General features: G+C 38.9%; 1 protein-coding gene across 5 annotated transcripts; it reads right to left on the bottom strand.

Moving 5' to 3' along the window:
• Positions 1-434: 434 nt before the first annotated feature.
• On the bottom strand, positions 435-14,699 carry cUnh15orf39 (chromosome Un C15orf39 homolog). 5 transcript variants are annotated; one of them, XM_084409140.1, is made up of 5 exons: positions 14,148-14,699; positions 13,123-13,247; positions 7,771-10,698; positions 4,605-4,641; positions 435-2,015 (listed from the first exon to the last, which is right to left on the bottom strand). In XM_084409140.1, exons 3-5 carry the CDS (start codon positions 10,655-10,657, stop codon positions 1,964-1,966), a joined length of 2,976 nt encoding a protein of 991 aa, XP_084265266.1. In that variant the 5' UTR covers positions 10,658-10,698; positions 13,123-13,247; positions 14,148-14,699; the 3' UTR covers positions 435-1,963. The 5 variants fall into 5 exon arrangements, 4 of the variants coding, with proteins under 4 accessions (XP_084265266.1, XP_084265267.1, XP_084265265.1 ...); XM_084409141.1 differs by having other exon boundaries at positions 13,123-14,207; positions 14,434-14,699; XR_014627409.1 differs by lacking the exons at positions 13,123-13,247; positions 14,148-14,699 and adding exons at positions 2,129-2,228; positions 12,420-12,668 and having other exon boundaries at positions 1,875-2,015.

Genomic DNA, 14,699 nt, shown 5'->3' with positions numbered 1-14,699 from the left:
TCACAATGTTCAAAAGTTTGGGGTCAGTTATTTTTTCAAGAGATGGATACTTTTATTCAGCAAGGACGCTTAAAATTGATAAAAAAGTGACAGATTATAATGTTACACAATATTTTTTTTATTTCAAATACTGTTCTTCCGAACCATCAAAAATCCGGAAAATAAGGATATTATGGCTTCCACAAATGTTTTAAAAAGCACAACCGTTTTTATAGTAAGAAATGCTTGTGCAGTAAATCAGCATATTAGAATGATTTCTGAAGGATCATGTGACACTGAAGACTGCTGAACATTCAGCTTTGCATCACAGGAATAAATTCATCATTAACAGTTTTCACAATATTACCAGTTTTTACTGTATTTTTGTATCAAATTAATGCAGCATTGGTGAGAATAACTTCAAAAACATTTAAAAAATCGTACCGATCCCAATCATTTGTATGTTAGTGTACAAAGTTACAATTATCTTTATTAACTCTTAAGGTAGGAATGTTTCCATAAAGATTTCAATAAAAAAACATGAGAATATTCACTAAAGAGCTCTTTAAAAACGTCACAATGAAATCTCAAATGTCAATTTAAAAATGAATTTTAAAAAGGGTTAAAAATCAGGTACATGACAACAGCCAATATAAAAAAATAATTATTCTGTAAACAGTTAAACATCTTGCTTTACAGCAATTCCTTTCATCCCGATCACATGGAATGCTTAAACACAGTTATCAAAATGTCAACTGCTGGGAATGTTTGCCAACAACTTTACAGCAAGAACTGAAACATTGCTGACACCAGAAACAAAGATGAGTTGAAACTGAAAACACTGTAACTTAAAACGTGTCAGGTTTTTTGTTGCAAAAATTAATTCAAAACTTAGTCAATAATCGTTTGACTGCTTCATTGGTAATCAATTCGACTTATTTTCACAGTTTAGAATTAATTTAGTTCTCAGGTGCAAAATAAAAACGATAATACCGTCAAGAAGTCTTAGTTCTCAACTTTCAACCATCCTTTCTTATAGTCTAACAGCAGCTCAAGATAGTACTGCCACTCGGGCTCGCTATCGTATTTGACCTCAAACACAGTTTTCAGTGGGTTGGTATGTGGCTCATGGATACGCAGCACTACTCCCCTGTACCACACTTCTGTTTTGTCGTTTTCCTCATACAAGTGCCATATCCTCTTCCCCACCAGTTCAGGATATCTGTTGTCCATGGCCTGCTGGGCAGACTGCACAGTGGAGCGCAGGACCCATCTGCGCCGGTGCTTGGAACCATGTTTTTTTGAGAGGTAGGGATGGTTTTGAGAGTGCGAACTGAAAGAAAACTCCCCGTCCGCGTGGCGTCTTTTGCGCTGGGATGATTTGTGTTTCTTTTTCCTGTAATGGTCACTGTCTGTGTGTCTGAACCCTGGAGTTTTGGAAGAATCTGTGACCTTCTGGTAGTGGGGGACTCTGCCCCTGTGACCCTCACTGTAGAAGACCTTCCTCAGCTTGAGGACCATGCTGGAGGGCCCTTTGGACAAGCCTTGAGCAGACCCCGCTGAGCCGGATCTGCGGATCTGAAAGGACATTGATGACGTGCTTTCAGTCTCTTCGGAGCTATCAGAGGTGAGGTCATCAGAGGTCAAAGGTCGCGCCCAGGAGGAGTACTCAGGCTCTTCCTGGGTTTCATCTTCAATGTTTACCTCCACATGTGGTCCCCGGTCATTGCGAGTCACAAGAGACACTTCCCATTCATCTCTCTCTATGGAATTGACCACGCTCCACCTCACCGGTTCCTCAGTAAACTCATCCTCTTGTGATGAACTGGTCTCATCTAAAAATGTCCTCTTGGAGGAAATCTTTACTCTCCCTTTCTTTTTCTCGGTGTTCAGGCAATATTTGTCCACACATGTGGTTTCCGAAGTGAGTGGTCTGGAGGACTCCAGGTAGAATCCTTCAGTGCCATTCACACGGCCGGACGATTTATCTGAGCTGTCCGTGCTCTCTCTCCTGAAGGTTAAGCTGGTTTCTGCTCCTGTAGAAAGAAAACAAACTGGGATTTAGTTTCAGCATTTGTTAAATGACCACTATTGAAGCTAGATTGCAATTAAATAATAATAATAATTATATTAATAATATGTGAACAACCAGACTTAGAATCAGACTCATGTTGAACTAAGGGACTGTTCACCCCAATTGTCATCATCTAATTAGCCACGTCATTCCAAATGGTATGTCTTTCCTTCTTCTGTAGAACACAATAGAAATTCTTTGAATAGTTTTCTTCTTTCTAAATAGAAAATGCATGTCAGATAACACAGTAGTTCTCTTCTCTTCTCTAAAAAAAAAAAAAAAAATCCAAACAACTTGACAGAGCCTTTTTGAATGTATGAAAGCATAAGAATAATTTCAGCGAATATTGAATATCCTATGGCTTCAGACCACTTATAGACCGTAGAAATCATACAGTTTTGGAATGACATGAATGTGAGTAGATGAAATAATTTTTTTTTTTTTTTTTTTTGGTGAACTAGTATTTTGAAGTGTTAAAGGGCAATTACACAGAACACGCTCTTGCATTCTGTCTGAAATGTTGTTAGTGAACGTGTAAATGAGTCAGACTGAACTTTGAGATCTTTGTTGCTTTGCACCAGAATTAAGACGTTATATATATCACCTATATATGAACACACCTGATACCTGATTATCTTTTAGTCATGCATTCTCCGCCTGCATTCTTAAAGCAACACAACAGAAGCATAAATAAAATGTAAATCGAACAGGTTACTATTAATAGAAGCTATATTACCCAACCATGTCAACAAGAACAATAAGCCATCTAATGAAACAGAATAGGTGAAAGAGCAATTAAATGGTTTCTGAAATTGTTAGAACACTGCAGAAAAAGATGGAAACAAAAAAAGAAAAAATAGGGATCTCTTAACCCTTATGCACTGTTGGGGTCTAGGGAAACCCCAAAAACAACTTTGCTAAAAAAAAAAAAAAAAGTTCCCTTCATCTAAATGGCATAAGACTTGACTTTGTCGACACTTGCTAGCTCTACAAACAACTAAATAAATTGGAATGATATCTGGTTGTAGTGTCCCAGTCAGGATGTTCTCCCCACACCCCATTCTGGAAATGAAGTGGCAACATTATAAACATCCACAATGTGGAATGCTTGAGTTCACCCCCCAAAAAATCACCCACCAATCAATGGGTCACTATAAAAAAAAATCTGTTACATAAATTGTCCAAAAGGCGGCAGATTTAACTAAGTCTGTTTTTCTGAATTTGAGGCCTTGAGATATTTAAAAACAATGACACAAGTTTGGTCATGTGACGCATATTGAACCCATAGATATTATGTTCATATTGGTATCGTGCCCGTTATGTGCTATTCACTTTCACAGTTTGTTAAAATGTGTTACTTTGCACACTCTTCATATCACTGTCCTGCGGTAAACCGTGAGAGCAGTTGTGTTTTAGACCAAACATATAATGTTGAGTGAGTGCGACCTGGAACGCATCAGTGAATGGTGAGATATTTTGCTCAATAAAATGATCCTGCCAGAAGAATTGCGTGATAAGTTGATTATGTCTTGTTCTGACTGTATCATCTCAGTGAGCTTTTATGAGGGTTTACGCATGCACTGTAAGGTGAATTTAGCATCTTCCGACGTTTCAGTGTAGATGAGAAACTTTTGGAAATCTATCCTGATTAATGTAGACGTAGCCCAAGTTGAATATGCTCAGCGAGTTACTCTGGTGTTAAGTAATGATGCCCATTAAATATGCCCCTCGATCTGAGCTGCACCAATCACATCGGGTTATCTGATATAGGCGGGGCCAGAGGCGAGCTAAACAGATGACGGCAGCGCTGTGACGTCGAAGTCATTGGTAAACATTACAAGATGGCTATGGATAAACACCAGTTGTTTGAAACGGCTTTGGCCGCTACAATGAACGAGTTAGACATGAACAGAAGACGTCGCTCGAATCGTTCCTTTGCAAGAAGGACGTTTTTGCTGTTTTGAGTATAATCTACCAGTTAGCTCCGCTGGTAGCTAAGCGTATGGGGCTTGTTGTGATTGGTCGCAGTGTTATCCAATTGCGTGCAGTGAGATTTTCAAATGCATGCTTGGTGCCGCCCCTCGAGCTGGCCGATTTTCATTAGTCGACGCCAGACCATTAATCTTTTAGATTTAGGTCTGGATTCCCAGGCTAACTGAAATGTACAAAAGAAAAGAAAACAAACAAACATCTGAACTCTGTAACTAATAACAGACAGCTGTCAACCCCTGGTGGTCTGTAATTGCACTGCAGGTGAGAAATGTTAGCTAGTGCGTCTGGCAACCACTTCCATCCCCCATCCGCCTTAGCATTCCTCCAAAAGAATTCTAACTTCCTTCCCTAAAGTGCATGCATCTGAAACTGAAAGACATCCTAAAGCATATCACTGTTCCGTTCCAGACTATATCTGATCAGAAAACACCTGCAACAAAACTGCACCAGGAAGAAACATGAGCAGTTCAAAGATTTACAAAGTGTGCTCTACAACTGTCAACGAGATCTGTTTGTGATTGGGGAGAGAGTTTTGGGGGACAAAGTAATAAGAAGGTACCTGGGCATTTTTTGGACACCATCTGTAGCAGTGGAATCTGCAACAAAAAATGTGTATCAAATCAAAAAAGTATGACAAAAGTATGATTAAAAATAAATCATAAAGCATGAACAATAAAAGTGATGTCACCACAGGTATGCGCCATGTATGTAATTAAAATAATTAAAGTAAATGTAAATGATCAAAATAATTCAAATAACAGACCTTCCAAAATCAAAAAGGTATAACATATAAAAAAATATAACATTTCTAATAATTTTGCAGTTTAAAGACTTGATCTAGGACTAAACTTTAATATCAGGGATTATGTAATGTTAAACCTATCTAAAGAGTAAGAATTCAGTCAGAATGTGTAATACAATAAACTAACAATCAAGAGACAAAACAATTTGATCATTCTTTTAAATGTGGAACTGAAATTGAATATTACTAAAATTATAACAGTTTCAGTATTCACAGTAATCCTTCCAATGTTTTCACTCCTTGTGACAGCTTTTTATTTTAAGAGACCTTTGCAAAACTAAAAAAAAAGGAACCATAAATCATATCCTTTAACTGAATATGCTGCAGTATGTTTCAGGCAATGAAGATAACAGTACCGTCATTACCATAGTGCAAGATCCAAAAATGAACAATGATTTAATGAATATAATTTTATTAAGAATGGCAAAAACGGTTTTATTAGGGTTACACCAATATTAAAATTCTGACCAATACTACAGAATGTTTCAAGGTTGATATTAAAATTCTGTACTTTTTATAAAAAATTATAGAAATAAAAAATATATTTAATTTTAATGTAATTTATTTAAACAAAATAGAACCGAATTTTAATATCGACCTGCAAAAGTATTTGTACTCCATCCCCCCCCCCCCCCCACCCCACCCCACCCCACCCATTTTATGTTGCTGCCTTATGTTAAAATACTTTAAATTACTTCTCTTTTTTTTTCACACCAATCTACACTCCATACACCATAATGACAAATCAAATAACAGATTTGTAATACCTTTGCAAACTTATTAAAAAAGAAAAACTGAAATAAGTACATACTTAAGTACATAAGCACGTATTTGTACCCTTAACTCAGAAGCACCTTTATAGCCTCAAGCCACTCTTGCATTGTCTTAGCTGTGTGCTTAGGGTCATTGTCCTGTGGGAAGGTGAACCTTCTGCCCTGTCTGAGCTTCTGAATACATCAGACTAGGTTTTCATTAAGGCTAACTCTATATTTTGCTGCGTTGAGCTTTCCTTCTACCCTGATGAGTCTCCCAGTCCCTGTGGCTGAACATACATGATGCTTGGAACTGAGGTCCACCAGACCAGAGAATCTTGTTTCTCACAGACTGATAGAGTCCTTTAGGTGCTTTTTTTATAAATTACAAGTGGGGTTTTCATGCGTCTTCACTGAGGAGAGGCTTGAGTCTGGGTGCTCAAAGCCCATATAAGTGGAGTGTTGCAGTGATGATTGTCCTTCTGTAAGTTTCTCTCATATCCATATGAGATCATGGAGCTCAACTAGAGTGACCAGCTTCTTGGTCACCACTCTAACCAAGGCCCTTCACCATCGATCGCTCAGTGTGGCAAGAAGGCCAGCTCTTGGAAGAATCCTGGGTTGTGTTTCCCAAAAGCATCTTAAGTATGGATGCACCAACATTCTTGCAGTGGAAAATTATCTTCCGAAAATGGTATTTTCGTTTTTTTTGGACGAAATGGAAAAAAGGCCAAAAATATGAGCTGAAAATACATGCCGCCAAGCAAAGAGACTATAAGTTTGTACCAGCACCCAGTTTGCTCTGCTCAAGCTGCTCACGGCCCAAGTGAAAGCTCCACTCATGTACCGCTCATGCTCACCGGAAAAGCAAAGTCCGACAAGAAAGTCTGCTGACATGAAATTTCTCTGTAGTAGACTTATTTTTGTTTGCAATAGCAGCACTTTGCTGTAACATGGTGTGGTAATGCCTGGCAACGCTGGTAAAAATGACATTACCCTCTCGTTCACTGATCCGCTGCTCGCTATCTGCTCTGATAATAATAGTTTTCTAGGACTACATTTTATTTTGATAATTGGTCAAAAAAGAAATCTGTTAAATCTGATTCTGTTGCATAGAACTGAATGAAGAATAATATATTGATATTTAATATTATTTTAATATATTTTCTGTCCAATTTTGGTGTTACTTTAAATGAGTGTGGTTATTTTATTTTATTGGCATGTATTTTATAAATTCAGATCCAATAAAATTATTAAATAGAATAAAAAAAAGTCTAATATTAATACAAGTGTACAAAAAAAACAAATTAATAATTAAGAAAAAATAATTTTCGGTTTTGGTTTTCGGTCTAGAATTTTCATTTCGGTGCACCCCTAATCATAAGCCTAAGTGGAACATAGAGCCATTGCTACAAGTGGTCTCTATGATCAACTTAGCTCATGCCTTTGAGAAACACAGCCCTGGTTGTTCCAAACTTCTTCCAATAAGGATTATGGAGGCTTCATGCTTCTGTGAAATGCAGCAGGATTTGTTTGTAGTCTTCCCCAGATCAGTCTCAACACAAACCTGTCTCTGAGCTCCACATGCAGTTCTATTGACCTCATGGCTTGGTTTTTGCTCTGATATGCATTTTCAGCCGTTAAACCTTTTATTGAGAGGTGTGTACCTTTCCAAATTAAATCTGTTTTTTGCTTTGTCATTATGGTGTATGGAGTGTAGATTGATGTGAAAAAAGGAGTAATTTAAAGTAGTTAAAGGCACAAGGCAGCAACATAAAATTTTTTTGAAAAAAGAAGGGGTATGAATACTTTTGCAAGGCAGTGTATTTACATTATATATATATATATGTAAATTAAAAGCTAAAAAGCTCAAATAAATAGCACAACAGTATAATGCAAAGTATGAAACATTTATATTAATTTTGATATTTGATCAAATTACATTTAATTATATTTAAAATGTACATTTATTAAATTTAGGTGAGCGTTTACTTGACTACAAAGATAATCTAAATGCAAAAATAGAGAAAATGAGCATGTACAATTAAATATCCAATATCAACTGATATGATAAACAACAAAAAAACTTTAATAACAGCTGTTAACTGACCAACATTTTGTGCATTCCTACGTCTTACGTTATTTATAGTGGTCAACCATCCAGCACTCACCAATGAACTTGGAGACGTTGTCATAGTAGAGAAGGTTGAGGACATCAGGGTATATATCTGGCAGATGTTTAAGGGACAGAAGTCGCCGGAGTTTCGAAGAGAAAGCCTTTCTGTGGAGTTGAGTCAGCTGCCTCTCCTCTGAGAGGGTGGTGGGCCTGAGCTCCACTCGATGCTCTTGCAGGACCTGGTCTATGAATGTGCCTTGAACCTGAGGAAACAGCACCTCTTTGACCACCAACATGGGAATGAATACCGCACCAGCCCTCATGACATGAGGAAAGGGACAGTCGCGGTTTTCGACGTAGCTTTGAAGCTGACAGACCACCTTTTGAAGAGACCCCTCCATTTCCTCACCTTTCAGCCATAATTGCCTCATTTTCAACCCCAAGAGACAAGATACTTTCTGAGCTTTGCCTGACTCTCGAAGGTCCAGTTTGCATAACCAGTCCCTGAGCTCCTGACACGGGGTTCGAGTAACACAGCAGTATATGAGTCTACAGAGGGACTGGTGAAGCTCCATAAACTGATGACGGGCATGTTTGCTGCTGCTCATAATTGGCTTGTCCTCCACTGGAGACTGAGGAACCTCAACAGGTTGTGTTGGTGGAGCTTTTAGGACCGCAGGGATGACTATCTTAAAATTTGACAATTTAAGGCAATGAGGTGGGATTTTAGTGAGAGAGAATCTATTCAACGGAGGCGGCACTGGAGGTGTTGAGGGCAACGTAGGAAATGAAATAGACTCCATGTCATCTTTCACAGCATTCTTGCATGTGGCTGAAGATTCATACTTTTCTACTAAGGGTGGGTTGCTTTCTTCTTCAAAGTCATTTTTTACTACAACATGACAAGAAAGAGAGCCAGACATACTTGTGTCTGAATCTCTTTGCTCTTCTTTGACCACAGGATCATGAGCCTCATGATTCATCTCCTCAGCGATGCTCACTTTCATTTCCGACTGATAAGCTACGTCATCTGGATCCAATTTTTCTTTTTTGATCTTTACAGAATCTGGCATTTCAACTGGATCGTCACTGTTAGCTGGTGACATTTGGGCTTCTTGTTTCAACCTGACGTCCCTTTCACCTGAATTTGGTTCTAGATCACAGTTTTCAATTTCCGGCTCTTGTTTAAGCCGGGTCGCCTCAAGCTGTGGCTTTGGACTTTTTGAATCTCCTAGGGAAGTCAACATGCCTGTAGCTTCAAAATAGACTTTATAAGGAGCCAAGCTAAAAACTTTATTAATAACTGGCATTGGTGGGGAGGACGGTGACTGAGACTCATCATCTGACAACTCATGGGTTAAGTCAATCTTTTGCTTTTTACCGGCCATGTCTGTTTGAAGTTCCTCTCTGGGCCGCCTTTTAGCTAACACATCTTTATCAGGTGAATCTGAAACATGATGCCTGTTCTTAAATACCTCTTCAGAGGACTTCATAGGAAATTCTTTGGAGCCACCAACAGGAAAACCAGTTTCAGACTTCTCTGAGTGTTCAAGGGTAGTGGTGTTACTGAGACGTCTGTAGTGGGCTGGAGTAGGATGGAAAGCCCCAGAAGTTCCAGACTGTCTATAAAGCTCTCGAGGGGAGTCGGGTGTCTGCACTCTTCGTATAGAAAAATCAAGTGGTCGCTCTGATTGATGCATTGGGAAAGGGGGATGTGGCTGCTCATGCATGGGTGCTTGGTTACTATTTAAATGCACCCCATAAGGATGATAAGTAGGATATTTTGAGATTAACGGATGGTGTGGGGGGGCAACAGAGCAGGACGGTGACATCAAGTCAGCTTGAGGGGAATGGAACTGATCCATATGATGATGTTGACCATGCTCGTCTGTAATAGCACTGGGATCTGTTCGGTAAGCCTCAGGGTGACTCTGAGGAAAATAGACATTGGGACACGGAGGCATATGTGTGTATTTAGATATCTGAGGATGGTTCTGATATACTTTTGAAGGGACTCCACGGTGTGCCATAGTCCTTGGGTCATAAGCATAGGGAAGACCCGTGTGCATCTGTGGACGAATTGGGGCACGCTGGCAGTACTCTGGTGTAGCACCAACAAATGGACGTGCAGTGTTGTAAGTATAGCTCGGTTCCATTAAAGGAAGAGATCTCCTGGGCCCGTTTGATCCGATACCATGGTAGCCCTCTGTCTTTCCGTCCTTTATAGCCTCCACACCATGCTCTAACTGCAAAACCCTCTGTTGCGTCAATGCCTCCGTGCCCTTTTTATGCAGGTAAGCAAGACGGCTGAAATGAGCAGCCCATTCGCCATCATATATGTGAGGGGACATCCTATGAGGCCCATGTTCAATGCTGTAGCTATGCCCTGTAGTGCATCCACGCTCAGTGCAGCAGGGGCTATGACCGTATACTGGTTTTGGAATAGCCAGCCCAACACAGCTTTCTGCATCTGACCCTCCAATGTGACCCTTGGGTACTGCCACTGGTGAGATGACCCCTGCTGCTCTGGGACTGTGCTGTCTGGGACTGCTGGCATAATAGGCCAACCTTTGCTTCGCTGCCAACTCTTGCGGTAGAGCACACCGGCCACCACCAACATCCACTGGGAAAGACACTTTATCAGGCCTGTAAACAGCTGGAATTGTAATTGACCCCTCCGTGGCCGATGAATGAATCCTTGGGGATGGCCCATTTCTCACACAGGTTTTTGAAGGGCCCCATGGAGAAGGAAAGTCAAGAGTGTCTTGTCCACTGAGAGAGTAAGGGAAGTAAGCCCTGCTGATTGGTAGAGCTTTATCATGGGAATAGTGTTGTAGGCGCTCGGCTTTAGAGTGCCCCACGGGGACTACGGTGCCCACTGCACCTTCCATATTACTTTGAACTAGAGGGTTGATGCAGCTCCGTCCCTGCTTACTGCTCATCTTGGATTCCCAGGCTCTGACTTGACCCAGCTAAATCATATCTATACAAGAAAATAGGAAGAAAAAAAAACACACATTTTGAGTTTATATGTTAAATTATCATTATCAATGTTGTACAATCATTGGAATAAGTACCCTGACAAGAGTGAGATATTTTTTTTAAAAGTCACCCAGCTTCACCTCTGTGGTTTATTTATCTACTTAGAAATACCTTCCTTTCTGTTAAAACATGGTCGCTTAGCTGTACGGTTCTTCATTCTATTTTGATAAATGTCACGTGACAGGTTCCTCCAAACATTAGGAAGAAATGTTTGAGCGGTAACCACAACAAGAAAAAAACAGGCACTTTTCTGCTTCACAACAGTGGGTGCACCTTCCTTCCTTTGCGTGCAAGAGCGTATTGCAGTTTGGCAAATACGCGTATATCAAAGTTAATCATGTGTGAATATGCACAAATGTTCTGTCACATGCATTTTGAGTTCAGTTAATATAGAAAATATAACAATTAAGGATATATACACATGTATGTATACACAATCATTTCTAATTGCTCTTCCTGTGCTTTTACAATCAATATTATGTTTTTGTATCTAGTAAATTAAACAAATTAGAAAAATAATTGAATTATGCATTTTGACATGTCATACTCATACAGATTTAATATTCGTGTACATATCTTTATACATTTCGATTTTCTTTACATTTCTTTATATTTTTATAATGTAAAAGTTTCAATTGAAACATTTATAATATTTTTAAAACTTAATATTTATAAAACGCAATAGCTACCATTTGAACAGTGTTCACATAGAGGGGAGATGCACTCATTCCCTTCAGTGATGTTCCCTAATGAGCAAAGAGAGCATAATGATGCTCACAGGAGGGTAACACAAGGCTTGACACTGGCAGTGAAGGGGGATTTAAGTGGTTTATCAGTGGTGGAGACAGTCAGTCCCCAGGTGAGGCCACCCTGAGGTTTCAAAGTGATGAAACAACCCCCAACATCTTTCAGCATACTGTGGCTGTGTGTCAAAACCTAGTGAGTTGCCTTCGTAGTCAGCTTTTATGAGCATCATAGGCGCGTGCCGCATTTGGACGCGGCCATAATGTCCAAATAAGCCTAATGTGCCTATATGATGCTAAAGTAACACAGGAAGAAGTGTGTTATGAACTGAAACTTCTAAACAGTTACCAAATGTTAATAAAAAAGTATACATTAACATTATACTGTGTAACGTACACAACCTTATTGCTCCCTGACAAATTGAAGACAAGACTCTATTATGCGCGCGAGGTGAACATGCAAATTCATTCATGCAAATCCGCGTTTAGAGAAGAGAAGACACCATTTGGGACACGTTATGGGTGTTTTGGTAAACTTTCGTCAACATTTACCTGATCTAAATATTTGCATTAGACACTTCTGTAAACTGTGGGGAAACGAAAGCGAAAAAAACGTCAAGAGCCTTCGATATGTTAAGGATTCATCGTAATTAAACGTACATTTAAATAAACAATGTAAACCGTGTGTTTAATATACTAACGTTACACTGTTTTTTACTTCGGATAATTCTGATAGCGTTTATCATATAAGCTGAAAAGCGGTCTCAAAGTCCAATGCCAAACTTTACACCCGAGCCAAACACAGTTGTCAACATTCATCTGTGTATTGATAATGTTCGTAAAACTTCGTCAATCTTCGCCAACAAGTTCACGTTGTAACAACCCCTAAACCAACTTTTGTTTATGCAGCAACACTCACCTCGTGCACTGAAATTCCTATCCGTCCGCAACCAATCCATGACAACTGAAACACCCAAAAGTATAACCCAAACGATTTGGGAGCGGATGAAGTATTGTTCAGGAGAGCAGAGAGAAGAAGCATGCTGCTTTAACGTCGCTGCTTATTTTCCGAGAGGTTATTTAGCACTAGCAGTCGAAGTATGTCGGTGGTAGCACGTATAGCCAATCGAACGGCGACAGTAAAAAAAGAGGGCGGGGCTTAAACGCACAGGCGGCAGCAGTTAAATCATGCGTGAGTGTGAGGCTAGATGGTAACGTATATTTCTTAAAACAACAACGTCTTCTTAACCCGTTTCTGACCATTTCTATATTTAGCACAAGCACAGGTCAAGCATAATAGTAATACAAATGTTAAATAAATTAGATTTTGTCTTGGTTGCACTGAATAAAAGATGCAGAAGAATTTTAGACAACATAAATAGATTGTTATTAAAGAAAGTTAGGGTACAGTCCAAACGTCTGCGAAAAAAAAGGCTTCTATTTTGCATTATATTCTTATTTAAATAAACTTTTTTCTTTACAGCTTAAATGATTAGCATTGCGTGCAAAGTTTAACTGCAAAACATGAGCAATGATTTCAGAATGCCTGTATTCGTTGGCCACCCTTAGTTTTAATGATATCAGCACTAAAGCTCCATGAACTCCATGCATTTGTGACAAACCTGATGATGGTGTTCTCCAGCATGATTTGAGAATGATCCAAAGAGCATTTTGTGCTGCACTTGAAGCAAAAACATCTGACCGTCTGTACAAAGGTCCACATGATTAGTGTAAAAAAAAATCTGACCTAGAAAAAAATGTGGAATGTTATTTCTTCTTCATTCTATGTCAGTTTTTATTTTACATTATTAAAAATCTCCAAACTTGTCTCTTTAGGTTAAAAAAAACAAACAAAAAAACATTACAACTTATTAATTATTAAACTTATTAATGTTTTAGATTTATGGATGCCATAGACCTATTTTCTTGCTACACTGGGAAATATTGTGATGTATAAGTGACGCTGCAGATTTATTGCCCTTAAAAGTCACTAAAAATCTAATTTAACCAGTGTAAATCAACATTAGTATTAATAGGAAATAGAAAACTAATTTAAAAAGGATGTTACTATCAAACAGTCATGAGCTAGAACACACATATCCTGTAGGCCTACATGTGGTTTGTGATGTTTGACATGCCTATCACACACCTCTGCGTGGAAATTTCACCAACTGTCAGTTTAAGATGGCATGATGAACACACAACAGCTAAACCCTGGTTTTGTTGCTCGGCTCGGCTAACTGAATAGCTTTTCTTACAAGGGATGAAAATGGAAATGTAGCCTGCTTAGACAGACTGGGCTTCTTTGTCAAGTTTCTTCATGCTATTATGTCATTCATGTAAAATGTCAAAGTACCAGTCAGTACTTGGGATGAACATAACATTTCTACAACAGACGGAGAAGCTGAGAACTTAGCGGTTAGAAAGTACTATGACACAATATGTAATGTAGTTGTGAGTTTGTGTGACAAATGCAGTGCGTAAAATACTTAGTGAGGGAAATTATAATTATAAACTCATAATTAGTATGAAGATGTGTGTTTGTTTATAAATGCCATTCAGTTTAAGTTTATAAAGTTCACTATGCCTCATTAGTCCAACTGTTATACATGAAGTTTATTTACTCTAGTATGGAATGGTGACTAACCTCATGACATTATTTACCTTACATTTATCCGCTCTGCTGGATTTCTGTTTGCTCAAACTCCTGCTAATAAAAAATAAAAAAATATTAGTGGCAGAACAAAGGAAATGATGCAACACTCTTTTACTAACAAGTCTTTGTCTTTCGTCTCACACCTAGAAGTGATCTTAAAACACATTTTTTACCCCTCTGAGCACTGGCATCTTTCCACATTTCTGTCTGTCTAGGACCGAAATACTTCCCTTTTTATCTATCCTGAGACGCAGATGTTTCCAGTCGTCATGCTTACCCTAACACAATTTCAGGACAACAGATCACGTTGACCTAAAAAGATAGAACCAAACATGATATAAGAAAATTAAACAGGAAATCAGCTGTCATGGTTCTCCCATGACCAGGAATGACACAACGTTTCCTTAAAGAATGTTCTTCAAACCGACGTGTCAGACACCATAAATTGGAGAAGTTGTAACTCTTGCTGAGACTTATTGCTCATGTGCTCTTTCACAAAGCTACCATCACCCCCTGTTAGGACGCATAAGAGAGCTGATAGGT

This window comes from Rutilus rutilus, assembly GCF_951802725.1.
Source record: "Rutilus rutilus genome assembly, chromosome: 5".
Taxonomy (NCBI): Eukaryota; Metazoa; Chordata; class Actinopteri; order Cypriniformes; family Leuciscidae; genus Rutilus; species Rutilus rutilus.
The sequence above is the reverse complement of the archived record's forward strand: the minus strand, read 5'-3'. Positions and strand labels throughout refer to the sequence as shown.